Source organism: Carlito syrichta, unplaced genomic scaffold (assembly GCF_000164805.1).
Source record: "Carlito syrichta isolate Samal-C Ts95f unplaced genomic scaffold, Tarsius_syrichta-2.0.1 Scaffold308016, whole genome shotgun sequence".
Classification (NCBI taxonomy): Eukaryota; Metazoa; Chordata; class Mammalia; order Primates; family Tarsiidae; genus Carlito; species Carlito syrichta.
The window spans coordinates 170,729-188,357 of record NW_007252112.1 but is presented as its reverse complement, the minus strand read 5'-3'; the positions used below and the strand labels follow the sequence as shown (position 1 = coordinate 188,357).

Genomic DNA, 17,629 nt, shown 5'->3' with positions numbered 1-17,629 from the left:
GATGAGGTCTCGCCAGGTTGCCCAGGCGGGTCTCGAACCCGCGGGCTCAGGCAATCCACTTACCTCAGCCTCCCAAGGCACGGGATTACAGGCTGAGCCACGGAGCCCGGATTAAGCTTCTTTGGAAACATGCTTTTAAAATACTCTTGTGGGAAGGTGTTTTGGTAAACATTTTGTAAGAAATATTAATATTGGCATAATTAAAATGTTTATGGTATTTTCAAGGTTTTTTCAGCGATTTTGTGTCACTTAATCTTTGTTTTGGGGGGGGTAGAATCCCAGTAGTCACCCGAGTGTTATTTTTAGAAGCTGTGGTATGTTGGGTGCCATTTATTTTAGTTCAGAGTGGTGTTCAAATATACTAGCCCTTTTGTTTGTTACTAGTCTTTATTTCATTTAAAAATACTACAACTAATTTTAATAACATATATTTGGATTTTTATCCTTAAAAATTTGCATTTAAGCTGGGCTCGGTGGCTCAGCCTGTAATCCTGTGCCTTTGGGAGGCTGAGGTGAGTGGATTGCCTGAGCCCGCGGGTTCGAGACCCGCCTGGGCAGCGAGACCTCATCTCTACAGTAAATCAAAAAATCAGCTGGGCTGGTAGCGCATGCCTGTAATTCTGGCTACTCGGAAGGCTGAGGCGGAAGGATCGCCGGAGCCCAGCAGGTTGAGGCTGCGCTGGCCGGGAGCAGCCACTGCACTCTAGTCTGGGCGACTGAGTGAGACTCCAACTCAAAAAAAAAAAAAAAAAAATTGCATTTAATGGCCAACTGTTGATTTTTTTTTCTTATTTCCAATTAATTCTTACCCCTACCATATAAGATACTCAATGTCCAAGATGCAGTTACTGAATTTGGATTTTTCAAGTATGTAGTTTTTAATTACAGCAGTAAAGGGTATGAAACATTAATTTTCATCTTTACAATTCAGAAGAAAGGAACAGGATTTCTGATGGTAGCAAATAGAGTTTAGAGTTAAACTCTTCAAGTAGGATTTTGATGGAGTATGCACAGATTCAAACCTAATGTGTGAAATATTTCTTTATAGCATGTGCCACCAGGATATTCAGCATAATATTTTGTTTTTTATAGCATTAACACATAATCCTTGTGGGTTATCCTGTGTAGCCCCATATATGATCTCTTGTTCAGGCTATGGAGATTAATTATTTGGTTGTTAAACAGCTTGTGTGTCAGTCCTCTTAGCAACTTCCAGGAGTATGTTCTGGTCAGCTCATATGACTTACTTGTTTAGCTAACTAGTAAATATTATTCTTAACACTGTATATCCTTACTCTATATGTTGCAAGTTTTTTGCAAACTGAAATATCCTATTAGGTGTAAATTACTACTGTAGTAGCAAAATGAAGAGAAGAGGCTGAGGGGTAAAAACATAAAGAGAAAAGGTAAATGTAGATTTTTTTCCCAAAAAGGTGAAACTGTTAATAAGATCTGCTTTGTACTCTGTATTATAATCTTTCATTCCAGCATTGGTTTTTCTTTAAATATATTTAAATACATTTCTTTTCTGATTGACCTTGTGTCCCCAAAATTCTGCTTTCGTTACCCCCTCCCAACATAAAATTAATTTTTCCAGTTAACTTTTTGACTAATTTTAGTAGAGTTATATTTTCTCTACTTAATAGGTATACATGTGAACACTAGGAGTGCTTAAAAAGTTTCATGGGCCAGATGCAGTGGCTCACACCTGTAATCCCAGCACCTTGGGAGGCGGGGGCAAGAGGATTGTGTGAACCCAGGAGTTCGATACCAGCCTAGGCAACATAGTGAGACCTTGTACTTACAAAAAATAAAAATAAATAGCTGGCCATGGTGATATACGTCTATAATATTAGCTGCTAAGAAGGCTGAGACAGAAGAGGGCAAAAGGTCGAGCCTGCAGTGAGCTGTATCATGCCACTGGACTCTATCCTGGGTTGACAGAGTGAGACTCCAGCTGAAAGAGGAAAATTATCATAATCTCTATTCTAATATCCACCTCTTTAATGTTTTTTCTTCCATAGAACACAGAATGGTACCAATATTATACATTATTTCATATTTGAGAATGAATGCCTCAAGGTACTGCCGTATAGTGCAAAGTTGGGGATTTGGAGTTAGAAAACCTGAGTTTGAGTCCTGACTGCATGTTTTGGCGGTGGTAACATATTGTGCAAGCCATTTAACATTGCTGAAAATAAAAAAAGAATATTTGTGAAATAACTTTGCAGTTGGTAAAGCATTATGCAAATATTAGCAGTCATTGTTACAGAAATTGTACTTCTCAGTTTTGAATCTTAGGAAAATACTAAACATTGATTTTGTTAAGAGTTTCAAATACAGAAAGTTTGATTCTGTTTCTGTGTTAAATATGTAAGTTATTTGTGGCAGTTTGTGAGAATACTTGGGTTATAGCATGCTTTTCTTTTTTTAAAATAGGCCTTCACTATTCTATGTGACATTTTGATGATCTTCAGCCATCAGATTATGTCAGGAGGGCGTGACATGTTAGAGCCATTAGTTTACACCCCTGATTCTTCATTACAATCTGAATTGCTCAGCTTCATTTTGGATCATGTCTTCATTGAACAGGATGATGATAATAATAGTGCAGGTAATTTTATTGCCATCTTTTTATTAAATCTATGGGTCCCCCATAAATCAAATTTAGGTGACAATGTACGTTGTTGCATTAAATATATTTTATTCTTAAAAAGTGAAATGCAGGTTTATGTTCCAGCATATTTGTGTTCATTTTTTGTACCTATTGTAAAGAAAATTTGCTGTCACATAGCATAGGCTTCAAGTCAGATCTCTGCTTCTCACTATCCCTGAGTCTGTTCTCCTTGTTTGTAGCTCACTCAGAACTATTTACATTGAGCAAAGTGGCTATGCTCAATGTGCCTGGACATATAGTAAGTTCTCAATAAAATATACTCTCTCTACATCTTATTCATTGGTAATATTGATAATCAGGTAATTTGAGAGGAATAAATTGTTTATTTAAGTGATTTTATTGTATCCTTGTATAACATGGATTTGTATATTTTGGGAGTATTAAATAATGTGATTTCTGAATGTTAAAACATTATGTTTGAAACTGTTCTGTGAAAGTCTGGCGCAATACCAAATGTTCACCAGAAAATAGTCAAACAAGTCTTGCCTAGTCTTAGGTTACTCTTCACACCCGGGTTGTGTATACATCCTAATTGCCTTAGTTGAACATGAGGTTATGCAAAAGCAGGTCACGTAGTATTTGTTGACTTCTTTTGGGCTTTGTTTTTAAATTGAAGTTATACTTGAAGGAAAATACAGCATCTGCATGTATATATCCATATTGGTACATCACTACATGTCAGGGTCTAAACAAACATATAATTCTACACATGGATGGTAGCTTATTTTTTTAGCATTAAAGAGCTTTGTGCTCACATAAGAACAACTTACCCTGAATGCAGGTAAGAAACCCAGAGTAGTAGTTTATTTACTTTCAGTTTTTTACCTTTCACTCTGAGGTATTGGTTTAGTTATATATTTGTTTTGTTTTTTAAAGAAATAGAGCACAGCTGGGCTCGGTGACTCAGCCTGTAATCCCGCGCTTTGGGAGGCTGAGGTGAGTGAATTGCCTGAGACTGTGGGTTCGAGACCCGCCTGGGCAACTTGGCGAGACCTCATCTCTACAGTAAATCAAAAACTTAGCCGGGGGTGGTGGTACATGCCTGTAATTCTAGCTACTTGGAAGGCTGAGGCGGAAGAATCTTCTGAGCCCAGCAGATTGAGGCTGTGGTGGCTGTGAGCGTGCCACTGCACTCCTGCCTGGGCAACAGAGTGAGACTCCAACTCAAAAAACAGAAATTTGATCACGTGTTGCCAAAGTGGTTGTACTGTTTTATTCTCCAGCCAGCAAAATATGAGAGATTCCACTGTTTATCATCCTCACCCAAAGCCTGATATTGTAGACTCTTGGATATTTGATTTGTTAGTACGCATCAAATTAGAAAGGGAAAGTAAAATAGCAAATGCTGGTCTGGTGCGGTGGCTCATGCCTGTAATCCCAGCACTTTGCAAGGCAGAGGCAAGAGGATTGCCTGAGCCCAAGAGTTCAAGACCAGCAACAATTAGCTGTGTGTAGTGGCGCATGCCTGTAGTTCCAGCTACTTGAAAGGCCGAGGTGGAAGGATCGCCTGAACCTAGCAGGTCAAGGTTGCAGTGGCCGTGAGCAGCATGCCACTGCACTCCAGCCTGGGTCACAAAATGAGATTCCAACTCAAGGAAAAAAAAATAGCAAATGCTTCTAGAGGTACACTGACAATACATAATAACGATGATAGCTGTCACGTGAAAGGTCCAGTGTGTTTGACACTTCTCCATATTCCTTAATCCCTTCAAGAGATAGGTAGCTGACTTTTGGTAAGTAATTAATGGAGAAAAGTAAAAATTAGAGCTTAGATAATTTAGTCTATTAGGGGAAATAGTCTTTATACCTCTAGCTCCTGTGAGCAGTACTAAACGACAATTAGAAACATTACTGAAGGGGGACACACCTCATCAACAAGCTTGTCTGCATAATGAACATTTGTGTACCTAACCCTGAATTGTATCCCACATCTTTAAAATAAAAAAATTAAAAGTTTAAAAAAAACCAAAAGAAACAATATATAGAAATTGTCCATTATAATGACCGAGTCACTCAGAAAAAGTTAGCTTAAATGTTCAGTGTAAAGTTATGTTTGTTTTAGATTTCTAAGCAAATGGCCATGACAGCCCGGGACACATATTTGTGATAAGACTTTTTCTGATGGTATGTCTTAAACAGATTTCTACTCTTTTTTTTTTTTTTTTGAGTTGGAGTCTCACTCTGTCACTCAGGCTGGAGTGCAGTGGCATGCTCACAGCCACCACAGCCTCCACCTGCTGGACAGGTGATCCTTCTGCCTCAGCCTTCCAAATAGCACACGCATGTGCTACCACGCCCAGCTAATTTTTTTATTTATTGTAGAGACAAGTCTCACTTTGTTGCTCAGGCTGGTTTCAAGCCCCTGAATTCAGGCAGTCCTCTCGTTTCTGCCTCCCAAAGTTCTGGGATTAGAGCTTCCGCACCTGGCCAGATTCTTACTCTTAAAATTTTATTTCAGTTTACTAGCAGTTATCAAGATTACCAGAAACAGGACAAAAATTTTAATTAACTAAATAAGTGAAAGAACATTTTTTAAAAATTTTATTTTATTTTATTTTTTGAGTTAGAGTCTCACTCTGTTGCCCAGACTGGAGTGCAGTGGCCACTCCCGGCCACTACAGCCTTGACCTGCTGGGCTCCGGCAATCCTTCCACCTCAGCCTTCCAAGTAGCTGGAACTACAGGGTGTGCTACCACGTCCGGCTAATTTTTGATTTATTGTAGAGATGAGGTCTCACCAAGTTGCCCAGGCAGGTCTTGAACCCGCGGGCTCAGGCAATCCACTCACCTCAGCCTCCCAAAGCATGGGATTACAGGCTGAGCCACCGAGCCTGGCTATAACATTCTTATTTTACACAAAATGTTTTTGATATTGAGAACCTTACATTGAAGGACTGATAGGATATGTACAAACTGGTCGCAAAAGAGGAATTAAAAATGGCAAATAAGCATATAAAATATTTCCCCAATAACCAAATAAATGTACATTAATATGAGATAGCATTTTTTCTTATAAGTAATTGCATTTGTATACTCTGTCCAGAGCAAAATTTTTCACACAACTTTTTTATATAAAAGTCTTCATCACAGTTTCATTCATTTACGGTATCAAATAATTAGAAACAATCCTTTGCCAGCACTTGGAGGCTGCAGTGGAGCTTCCCTGACTACAAATTTAGAAATGAGTCTGTCCGTTTGAGAAGTGAATGTCAGGATCTGGCATAATTGGTCAGAGCAGAAGTATGCACATTTAAAACAGGATGGTTCCTAGGCTGGTCTACTGGAATATATTTAATGTATAAAGGAAGAATGTGTGAGCAAGATTTATGGGTGAGGTAAGGTAGGATCATCCTTGGAAGGTATAGGAGAATTTCTGAGGTTGTCTGCCTTCAGGAAAGAAGATGCCTTACTCAACAGACATTGGATATGCAGATTTTCTTGACAAACTGTCTTGCTAGGGAAGTATATGAATGTATTAAGCAAGCTTAGCCTGATATCACTAAACATTAATTCCTCTGACTTACTCTATCTGTTCTGTGCCGTGTTCACCAAGCAATCTTATTATTATTTGATGTCACAAAGATTTGTTCTATTGTAATAAATTACAAGTGGTTATAATTGAAAGTTTAAATTTGTTCTAATTTCACCAATAGAAAGGTATTTTATAGGGAGAATTTTAAAAATATGTGGTAGACATAAAATGCAAGATAAGTTAATGTTTGGAACTTTTCCCTCAGATGGTCAGCAAGAGGATGAAGCCAGTAAAATTGAAGCTCTACACAAGAGGCGAAATTTACTTGCAGCATTTTGTAAGCTAATTGTATATACTGTGGTGGAGATGAATACAGCTGCAGATATCTTCAAGCAGTATATGAAGGTAAAGTTGAAAAATAGATAGCAAGATGGTTTTATAAATGCTTAAAATATAATTAAGGCTAAGGGAGGCTTAGGTAGAAGGATTGCTTGAGCCCAGGAGTTCCAGACCAACCTGGACAATATAGTGAGGTGTCATTGCTACAAGAAAATTAGAAAATTAGTTGAGCATGGTGGCTTATGCCTGTAGTTCCAGCTACGTGGGAGGCTGAGCCAGAAGGATTATCTGAGCCCAGAAGGCTGAAATTAAAATGAGCTTTGATCGTGCTCTGAGACTCCGCCTCAAAAAGATATGTATTTAATATTTTCAGTAATATTTCCTCATACCTCCATCCTCTAATTAATGGATATTTTGAATTTATTGTGTTCATTTGCATTTGGAATGTTGGAAATGGCCTCTCTTAGGTTAACTGTCAGTCACTATTAGAAATTGCATTTGTGGGGAGCGGGATTGGCAGTAGTGGGAATCTGCTGAGGCAGGAGTGGCACACCTCCTCAACAAGGGTACCTACATAATGAACATTTGTATATCTAACCCTGAATTGTACCCTACATCTTTAAAATTAAAAATAAAATAAAAAAGAAGCCGGGCTCAGTGGCTCAGCCTCTAATCCCGCGCTTTGGGAGGCTGAGGTGAGTGGATTGCCTGAGCCCGCGGGTTTGAGACCCGCCTGGGAAACTTGGCGAGACCTCATCTCTACAATAAATCAGCCGGGTGTGGTAGTGCGCGCCTGTAGTTCCAGCTACTTGGAAGGCTGAGGCGGAAGGATTGCCGGAGCCCAGCAGGTCGAGGCTGTGGTGGCCGGGAGCAGCCACTGCACTCCAATCTGGGCGACAGAGTGAGACTCCAACTCAAAAAAAAAAAAGAAGAAATTACATTTACGGGCCAGGCACAGTGCCTTGCACCTATAATCTCGGCAGTTTGGAAGTCCAAGTTGGGAAGATCGCAAGAAAGAAATATCGAAAAGTGTTGTTTTAGGAGTCAGGAGACCTGGGTGGTAGTTTTGGCTTGATTATTGTACATCTTGTGACCTTGAGTAACTCAATACCTCTTGCGTCCGGAGTTTCATCATCTGTTTCACTGTGATAACTGAGGTTCCTTTTGACTTTCAAAGTCTGACTTGACTCACACAATAGGTGAAATTCATAGTTTTCACAAGTATATGTGAGATTCTCTAATTTTAAAAGTATCTAATTTTAAAAGTAATAAAAAGGATATTGTAGCCGGGCTCGGTGGCTCAGCCTGTAATCTCGCGCCTTTGGGAGGCTGAGGTGAGTGGATTGCCTGAGCCCGTGGGTTTGAGACCCGCCTGGGCGGCGAGACCTCATCTCTGCAATAAATCAAACAAATCAGCCGGGCATGGTGGCACATGCCTGTAATTCCGGCTACTGAGGCAGAAGGATCGCCAGAGCCCAGCAGGTCGAGGCTGCGGTGGCCTGGAGCGGCCACTGCACTCCAGTCTGGGCGACAGAGTGAGACTCCAAACTCAAAAAAAAAGGATATTGTAAATTATACTAACTACAGAATGTAAAGAAATATGGTAAAGTAAGATAGTTTTTAAAATCCTTTCTCAAGTAAATTCTATTTACAAATGTAAACTTTTTTAAGGCTTTGCATCCAAGTAATAAAATACATGTAATAAATTTGCCAAAACTTAGTTAACTCTTTCTTTGAATATTTTGCTACATGAAAGAACTCTATTATCATTGAAAAGTATTTTGGAACTTAAATCATTTGGTATGATAATTGATAGTTTTTTTTTTTTTAAATCTAACATGTTTATGAAATTAGTTAACAAATGTTAAACTTTTAGACTTAGGTATTCTAGATTAAAGTAGTTTTTGTTAGTCATAATGTCCATGGTTACTCTGTATCTCATAGTTGTATATGTATTTTGAAATATAATCTTAAATTAGAAAAATATTCATGTACATTGCATCATGTAAGTGTTACACAGTAGATTTTCTTTTAAAATTGATTTATAAGCCAGACAGTGTTTTGGCAGGCAGAAGCAAGAGGATTGCCTGAGCCCAGGGGTTCAAGACCAGCCTGGGCAACTTGGCAAGACCTTGTCTCTACGATAAAAAATAAATAATAAGTAATGAAAAAATTAGCCGGGTATGGCAGCGCACACCTGTAGTTCTAAGGTGGAAGGATTGTCTGAGCCCAGCAGGTTGAGATTGCAGTAACCATAATCGTCCCATTGCACTCCATCCTGGGCAACAGAGCAAGGCTCTAACTCAAAAAAAAAATTGTTTATAAATGTTTGTTTCTATAAGCCAAATTAATTTTATAAACTGCTTAATGCCTACTTACACAATACCAACAAGTAAATTATAAGAGTAGCTGTGATTGTGTTCATTTCTTTAGTAGTTGACAAAACAAACTTCGTTTGTATCCTTTGTGTCACTTCTGAAAATCTGTGTAACCTAATTGTTGTTTTAGTCCATACCTTCTTTATTTAAAACTAAGTCTGGAGCTTATTAATTGGATTTGGTCATAATTGTTTGGTATGTCTGATTTTACTGAAGTTAGGGATTATATGCTTAGAAATGATCTTAAAGTTTTAATGACCTTCTTTCTTGTCTTTGAAGGTGTAATTTTAGCTAAATACATGCTTTGTAACATGCTTATGCGTGTTACACTAACCTAGAATCACCTTATTGTTCAGTAGTTTAATGAGATAAAGCTCTAATTTGTATAAATTTCTTTTTTAGTATTATAATGACTATGGAGACATCATCAAAGAAACAATGAGTAAAACAAGGCAGATAGACAAAATTCAGTGTGCTAAAACCCTTATTCTCAGTCTGCAACAGGTAAGACATGAAGAGTACCAGCTTTGCCTAACATAATGACACTTATTAGTTAGCAGAATAAGATAGCTGAAACTGGACAAAGGATGCAATAGACATTTCATAAAAGTGGAAATACAAAATACTCAGCCTCATTAGTAGACAAAAAAATGCAAGTGGGACCATTTTTTTTGCTTTCAGATAGCCCAAATTGACAAAACCTATAGCTGTCTGAGGTATGGAGGAAATAGATATGATATGGTAAACAGTTGGGCAGTGTGTGTGAAAATTTATGATGTGTGTGCCATTCGAGGCAGCTATTCTACTTCCAAAAATTATCCAAGAACAGGTTTGCAAAAACATTGTTTATAGTATCAAGAAATTAGAAATAATCCAAAAGTCCATCAGAGGGATATTAGATAAATGTACAGTATGTTTTTGCAGTAGGTATTGTGTAGCCCTTAAAATTAGTGTAGGTCTATATTCATTAATGTGTGACAAAGCTCCATTACATAATCACCAAAAAAATTAGCAGTGATTAACTTGCTTTGGTAGATTTCATGTGATCTTTACCATTTTTTCTTCATGCATTTCCAAATGTAAACATTTTTGTGAGCATATGAATTGTAAAACCAAAATGCAGTAGTCATTTTCATTTTGGCAATGGCAAGGCAGATTTAGTTAAGTGTAAAATTATTTGCTTAGCATACTTTTGTCTTTGAAGACAAAATTGCATGCAAAACATAACCCAGCCCATTAAAGTTTGATAAACTTCCTTGGTTTTTAGAAATGTAGGTATGGCAGTTCTTAATTTCATTAGAAAATGTGAATGTGCTTTTATTAAAATTAATAAAACTTAAAAGGTTTTCAAGGTAGCATTTAAATAACGTTTTGTTATAAAATAATACCTGCTAGCTATAGTACGTTTAGAAAATAAAAGAAATAGAACCAATACAAGATATCTTTAATGTTTTCACTTAACACTGATCTTTTAAAATTTTTTAATAGCCTTCTTAGTCTTTTATGCCTACATGAAATCTTAAGTTTTGTAAAAATTATATTGTGTATTCTACTTTGCAAACCTGTATTTTAATGTTAAGAAACCCTAAGCAAGCTGGGCGTGGTGGCTCAAGCCTGTAATTCCAGCATTTTGGGATGCCGAGGTGAAGGGATTGTCTGAGCCCATGGGTACGAGGAAAGCCTGGGCAATTCGGCAAGACCTCATCTCTACAATAAATTTAAAAATGAACTGGGCATGGAGGCACATGCCTGTGGTTCCAGCTACTTGGAAGACTGAGTTAGAAGGCTCTCCTGAGCCCAGCAGGTTGAGGCTGCGGTGGCTGTGAGTGTGCTACTGTACTCCAACCTGGGCAACAGAGTGAGACTCCAACGCAAAAAAAAAAAAAAAAAAAAAAAAAAGAAACCCTAAACATAGACACATTCATCATTAACTAATTTTCTCTGTGTTTCTGGGATTGGGGAAAAGGGATTTTGTTTTTCCAGATTGTTGTGAAGAAGGTGTACTTGACAAATATAAGTTGTATATGCTTATAGTCTGCAACATGGTGCTTTGATATATGTATACATTGTGAAATTATTAAATTGAGCTTGTTAGCGTAAACATTACTCGCATACTTATTTTCTTTTTTGTGATAAGATTCAACTTTCTTAGCATTTTTCAAATATACCATATAGTGCATTATTCTTAAGTATAGTCACCATGCTATACAATAGATCTCTAGAGCTTACTCATCCTGTCCTATGAACCTTTCTAATCTTTGACTAACATCTCTACTCCCCCATCCCTCATCCCTGGTGACCACTATCTCTCTGCTTCTATGAATTCAACTTTTTATATTCCACATACAAATGTGATCATGCAGTATTTGTCTTTCTGTGCTTAGAGAACATCAGAATTCGAAAGCTTTCAGTACTTCATGATGAAAGATTTTGATGTGAAGATAAAAAAATAGAGCGCAGTTGCTTAGTAATTAAGTGGGTTTCTTTTTATATTTCCATTTGTTATGTCAATATTCAATGAAAACCATTATAATAGCATTCTGCAAAACTAACCCTAAAGGGTTTCTAATGTCGGTAACAACCTCTAGTTTAAATAAATGAAATGCTACAATTTTGATCATTTGTATATCTTTAAAGATGTTAATTCACAGTAATTATAAAAAGTTTAACATACTTTATTTCTTTCCACGCAGCTTTTTAATGAAATGATACAGGAAAATGGCTATAATTTTGATAGATCATCTTCAACATTTAGTGGCATAAAAGAACTTGCTCGACGTTTTGCTTTAACTTTTGGACTCGATCAGTTGAAAACAAGAGAAGCCATTGCCATGCTACACAAGTAATGTCCAGATATTTTATTCAGCTCTCATATTTTTTAGCCATGAAACTTTTTTTGTATATAGATCTTTCATTTAGATAAGCTATTTAAATTTTATGCTTTATTATTAGTTTATAAATCTATATCATCTTTTTTGAGTACTAGTTATAGTGCTTTCTCAAATGAATTGCGCCTAAAACTCACTAGTCTTTTAAAAATAAATTATAAAAATTTTAAAAAACCATGCAAAGTGTTTATAAGTTATGTGAAGCAAAGCAGCATAAATTTATCAGGTATTGCAAAAAACTTTTTTTAATCAGCTTTTTTGTAATCTCTGTTAGATATCTTTGAGGTTTTTTTCTGTCTTAAGTTTTCTCTTTTTGGTCCTATTTTCTATTTTCTAGGGACTTTTTCCCCTTTTTTAAGCTGCAGCCTTCCTTCTGTCTGCATATTTTTCCCCTTAACAAATTGGAAATCCTTAGATTTTATACTGGACATGTAATTTGATAATCAATTACACTTTTTAAGTATGGGTGCACTTTAGATCTTTAACATCACCAACATTTGTATATTAAAACCCTTTATCTCCTAACTGGGTTAAAAAAAAACCTTGCCTATGGAAAAATCAAGAGCCTTGGACTCTTCTTCATTAAAAGCTTCCTGTTTTTTTGTCTGTCTTGCTTAATTAGTTGTGGGTGTTAAATGTCTCCTGAATAAAATTTTTTTTTCTTGTTTAAGTTTTGCCCATACCTCCCTCAACTCTCTCCTTGTTCTAAAACTCTCACATTTATTTTAATTTGTTTTCTTCACTTAATAGCCTTCCTTTTTCCTCTCCAGTTCCAACTGAATTGTCTTTTACTCAGTTACATTTTTGAGAGCCTTTATTAATAGAGGTATTTATTGCCACATAAATATAGTTAAAATGGACCCTAAGTGAAGTTTAACTTTAAAACTTTATTTTTAAATGGGTCATTACAAATAGTCATTAGTTATTTTTTAAAATTAGTCATATATGTTAGAGTAGGTCTCTCTTATGTCTTGAAAAGTACAGATACTATGTTGATAATTATATGAGAGAATTTAGGCTATTTTCTCTGGAAAAAGGACTGAGTAAAGAATGTAGTAGATGTAACAAACCACATTCAAAGTGTAGGCTAGTCGGGCGCGGTCACCCACACCTGTAATCCCAGCACTTCGGGAGGCGGAAGCGAGAGGATTACCTGAGCCCATGGGTTTGAGACTAGCCTAGGCAACTTGGTGAGACCTGCTCTCTACAATAAATTTAAAAATTAGCCGGGCATGGTGGCGTATGCCTGTAGTTCCAGCTACTTAGAAAGCTGAGGCAGAAGGATCACGATCACCTGAGCCCGGTGGGCCAAGGCTGCGGTAGCCTTGAGTGTGCCACTGCACTCCAGCCTGGGCGACAGAGTGAGTCTCTGACTCAAAACAAACAAACAAAAACAAGTTAAAGGCTAACTGTTATGTGTGTGTATGTTGTTTTAAATAAACTGTAACATGAAGTGTAAAGATATTTGGCCATATTCACACTTACAGCCTTCTTGTTCTCTAGCCCTCAAATTAAAAGCATGACAAACGAAGTAGTGAAAATTCCTTTCTACATTTTTAAATGGTTTATTGTAGTCGCTTAAATATTTATTTCAATTTTTTTCTTTGCAGAGATGGTATAGAATTTGCGTTTAAAGAGCCTAATCCACAAGGGGAGAGCCATCCACCTTTAAATTTGGCATTTCTTGATATTCTGAGTGAATTTTCTTCTAAACTACTCCGACAAGATAAAAGAACGGTGTATGTATTTGCTGGAAATGTCCTATTTAATTTCATTTTGGAATTCTTAAGAGCAGTTGTTATACTTAGTTTCTTTTACTTTCTCACACACAGATTAGAATTGTAAAAGTTGGATTAATGCATACAGAACTTTATACTTCAGCAACTTCATAATTTAAGGATTATTTATATTCTTTGCATAGTACTCCATTTTAATATTGTGAGTTCCCCTCCCAGTATAGTTATGGCTTTAGAGGTGTAACTTGAACGCTTTATGTAATTTTATTTAAAGAGATAAAGTTTTACTGTGTCGCTCTGGCTGGATTCAAACCTGGGTCCAGGTGATTCTCTCACCTCAACCTCCTGAGTAGCTGGGACTGCAGGAATGCACCGACACTTATGACTGCTTGATGTGTTTTTATTTGCATTTTTGCCTTAACCCAACTGAGGAAGGAGCATTTTTTAAAAAGACTGTATAATGGTGATCCATCAGGAGCAATCCTAATTAGTCTGTCTTGAGCTGTGGCTGCACTGGTAAGTGGAGGTCCTGGTATTTTCTTTTTACTGTCTTCAACAGACCATTTAAGCAGGGTACTTTTCTGGTTTAGTCTCCTGCAATGGTGACTTTTGTTTTTAGATTAAAAAATATAGTTTATTTAAAAGTAAATTAGAGAAAGAGAAAGGAGAGAGAAGTTTCATCTCCCCAAGGTGGGGAAGGGGGCCAAAGCCAGGAAGCATGGTGACAGCCATAGCTCAACACATGGCTATATCAGAGTCTAGCAAGGCAGTGGCCTATAATGGTGACTTATAAAAGAACCCCCGAAATGGATTTAAATTACCAAAATCCTCTTTGTGCTTTTCCTCTTGGCTTTTAGGTATAATAGGCAGAAGAATGTAAATATATAATTATAAATAATCTCTTCTGAAAGTCTGCCAATATTTCACATTTAAAGCATATATAGATTTTGGGGTGGAGGCAAGAGGATCGCCTGAGCCCAGGGGTTCGAGACCAGCTTAGGCAACTTGGCAGGACCTAGTACCTACAATAAATCAAACAATTAGCCAGGTCTGGTGCCGCACACCTGTACTTCCAGTAAGTCAAAGCTACAGTGACCATGCACATGCCATTGCATTCCAGCCTGGACAATAGAGTGAGACTTTGACTCCAAAAAAAAGAGACTATATAGGTTTTATAAGAAATTGTAAAGCAAGCAAAAGTAACATATGGTAATAGAAATCACAGTAGTGGTTACTTCTAGGGTTGGAGAAATTGAAAGCAAGCACTAGATTACTTTCTGGAGTCATGGATATGGTCTGTATTGTGTGTTGCACAGGTATATTTGTTTGTAAAACTGATCCAACTGTGCTCTTAATTTCTTTGCATTCTATTATATATAGGTTTATCCCAATTAAAAAATGCATAGACAGCATATCATTATTTAATCAGAGAAATACAAATTAAAACAATGAAATTATACTTCTCACCTAGCAGGTTGGCAAAAATTAAGAATTCTGTAGTGTCAAATAAATATTGCCAAGGATGTGGACCAGTAGAGCCTATTATACATTGCCAGTGACAGTGTGAATAGGTATAATACCACCCTGTGGAGCATTTTTTTTGGCAATGCCTAGTAAAGTTTAAGATTCTTTCTACGTCATGTTCTAGTAATAGTATTCATAGGTATATACCCTGCAAAAACTCTTGAACACATTCACAAGGAGACCTATAAGGGAGCATTGACTGTTAGACCATTTGAAGAGGTAAAAACTCAAGCTGGGCACAAAGACTCATGCCTATAATCCCAGCACTTTGGGAAGCCGAGGTGAGAGGATTGCCTGAGCCCATGGGTTCCAGACTGGGCAGCTTGGCGAGACCTCATCTTTATAATAAATCAAAAAATTAGCTGGGCGTGGTGACACATGCCTGTATTTCCAGCTCTTTGGAAGCCTGAGGCGGAAGGATCACCTGAGCCCAGCAGGTTGAGGCTGCAGTGGCCATGAGCGTGCCGCTGTACTCCAGCCTGGGCGATAAGAGTGAGACTCTAATGCCAAAACACACACACACACACACACACACACACACACGCCCTAAAAACTCATCAACTGGAAACAGATTGATTGATGCATGATGGAATACCATACAGCAGTTAAAATGGCTAGGTTTGGCTGGGCACAGTGGCTCACGCCTGTAATCCCAGCACTTTGGGAGGCGGAGGCAAGAGGATTGTCTGGGCTCAGGGGTTCCAGACCAGCCTGAGCAACATGGCGAGACCTCATCTCTACAATAAATAGCACAACTTCGCCAGCCATGATGACCCATGCCTGTAGTTCCAGCTGCTGGGAAGGCTGAGGCAGAAGGATCGCCTGAGCCCAGCGGGTCGAGGCTGCAGTAGCTGAGAGTGTGCCACTGCACTCCAGCCTGGGTGATAGAGTGAGACTCTGACTCGAGAAAAAAAAAATAAAGGCATAATGTTGAGTACAAATAGCAAGTATAAAACTTTTACTATAATGTTTACAGACAACTGTTTATTAGAAGTACAAAAATATGCATGGTGATGATAAATAGCAAATTCAGGTTAGTAATAACCTTGGGAGCGAGGAGGAGGCAGAATTAGGTATGTGGTGGGTATATAGTTGTAAATCTCTCTACTAGTTGAGTATGTTTTGGCTTTAAGCTTTGTAACTTGTCGCAGACTGGTAAAAGTTAATGGAATGCAAGCTAGTTCATAGGCCATGCTTCTAGGAATACTGTACTACTATGTATGAATGAAGTATAATTAAGCATACTGAATAGCTAATACAAAGTATTTCTTTAGTGCTTTTCACACAGGTAAATCTGATTTGATGGAATTGATCATTATAATGACAGCAAAGATTTGAATTGCACTTTACACTTAGCTGACAAATAATTGCTTTTATGAATTCTACACATAATTTAGCCTTATTGAGCTCTTAGTGCCAGAGCCTGGGACTTGAATCATGCTTATGCTGCTTACTCATATTTATTACTGTGGGCATATTACTTCTTAATTTTTCTTATCCTTTCTTTTCTTGTCCATAAGATGGGTAGAGAGTTTTCCTCACAGAGTTGTAAGAATAGTTAAGGATTAAGGAACCCAAGGCAAAAAATACCTAGCACATAGTAGTCACATGAATGTTAGTTAAATTTTGATGGCAGAATTACATGTAAACCTGTGATACTTGGATCCAAGGGTAGAATTATGATCTTCATCAGGCTGAAACTTTTTTTGCAGGTATAGACCATATCTGTCATCTTTGTATCTATCCCCAGTGCCTGGAACATGGCCGATGCTCAACAAATGTTTAAAATGCTCTGAGTTATTTCATTGGATGTGATAATCATGGTAGAGACAAAATTGCTCTTCTGTCCTGAGGAGACTGAGATTGAATAGTGAAGTAATAATGCCCATGCTCATACAACTAGCAGTTAGTAGATCTGGCAGTTTTCTATATCAAAGCTAACAGTTTCTACTTCTCTTCAAGGTATGTTTACTTGGAAAAGTTCATGACCTTTCAGATGTCACTCCGAAGAGAGGATGTGTGGCTTCCACTGATGTCTTACAGAAATTCTTTGCTAGCTGGTGGTGATGATGACACCATGTCAGTCATTAGTGGAATCAGCAGTCGGGGGTCAACAGTGCGAAGTAAAAAATCAAAACCATCTACAGGAAAACGGAAAGTGGTTGAGGGCATGCAGCTTGCACTCAGTAAGGATATAGTTTATTCTCTTTATTTATGCCTAATGTTTAACAAACACAAAGTGCTATATATCATATCAGAGGTGGAAATGCATTATGACACTTAATACTTTTGGACTCCTAGCATTTAGGATCGGTTCAGAACAGGACTGTGGACTTTTTTCCTTTTCATAGGAACCTTTACACAAGTTACCATAGTGGTCAAAATTTGTCCCAGTTACTGTTTTTGAATAATAAACTACCTCAAAACTTTGAATATAGCCAGGACCATGGTGTCTGGTGCCTTATCTAGGAAGACTCAAAGGCTGGTGGCCGAGATCATATGGAGGCATCTTCACTTACATATCTGATGCTGTCTGTTAGTTGGGATGTCACTGTACTGTCTGCCAGAACACCTACACATGACTTCTCCATGTCAGATTTTTTTTTTTTTTTTTTT

The 17,629-nt window shown here is 37.6% G+C and overlaps 1 protein-coding gene across 5 annotated transcripts in view; it reads left to right on the top strand.

The window, feature by feature from the left end:
• STAG2 (stromal antigen 2) overlaps positions 1 to 17,629 on the top strand; it is a 154,715-nt gene that overhangs the window by 116,994 nt on the left and 20,092 nt on the right. For all 5 annotated transcript variants that reach the window (XM_021715918.1, XM_021715917.1, XM_021715919.1 and 2 more), the window contains 6 exons: positions 2,440 to 2,614; positions 6,414 to 6,553; positions 9,268 to 9,369; positions 11,559 to 11,707; positions 13,364 to 13,492; positions 16,976 to 17,199. In XM_021715918.1, coding sequence (XP_021571593.1) covers positions 2,440 to 2,614; positions 6,414 to 6,553; positions 9,268 to 9,369; positions 11,559 to 11,707; positions 13,364 to 13,492; positions 16,976 to 17,199 — 919 coding nt within the window. The remainder of the gene's footprint in view (positions 1 to 2,439; positions 2,615 to 6,413; positions 6,554 to 9,267; positions 9,370 to 11,558; positions 11,708 to 13,363; positions 13,493 to 16,975; positions 17,200 to 17,629) is intronic.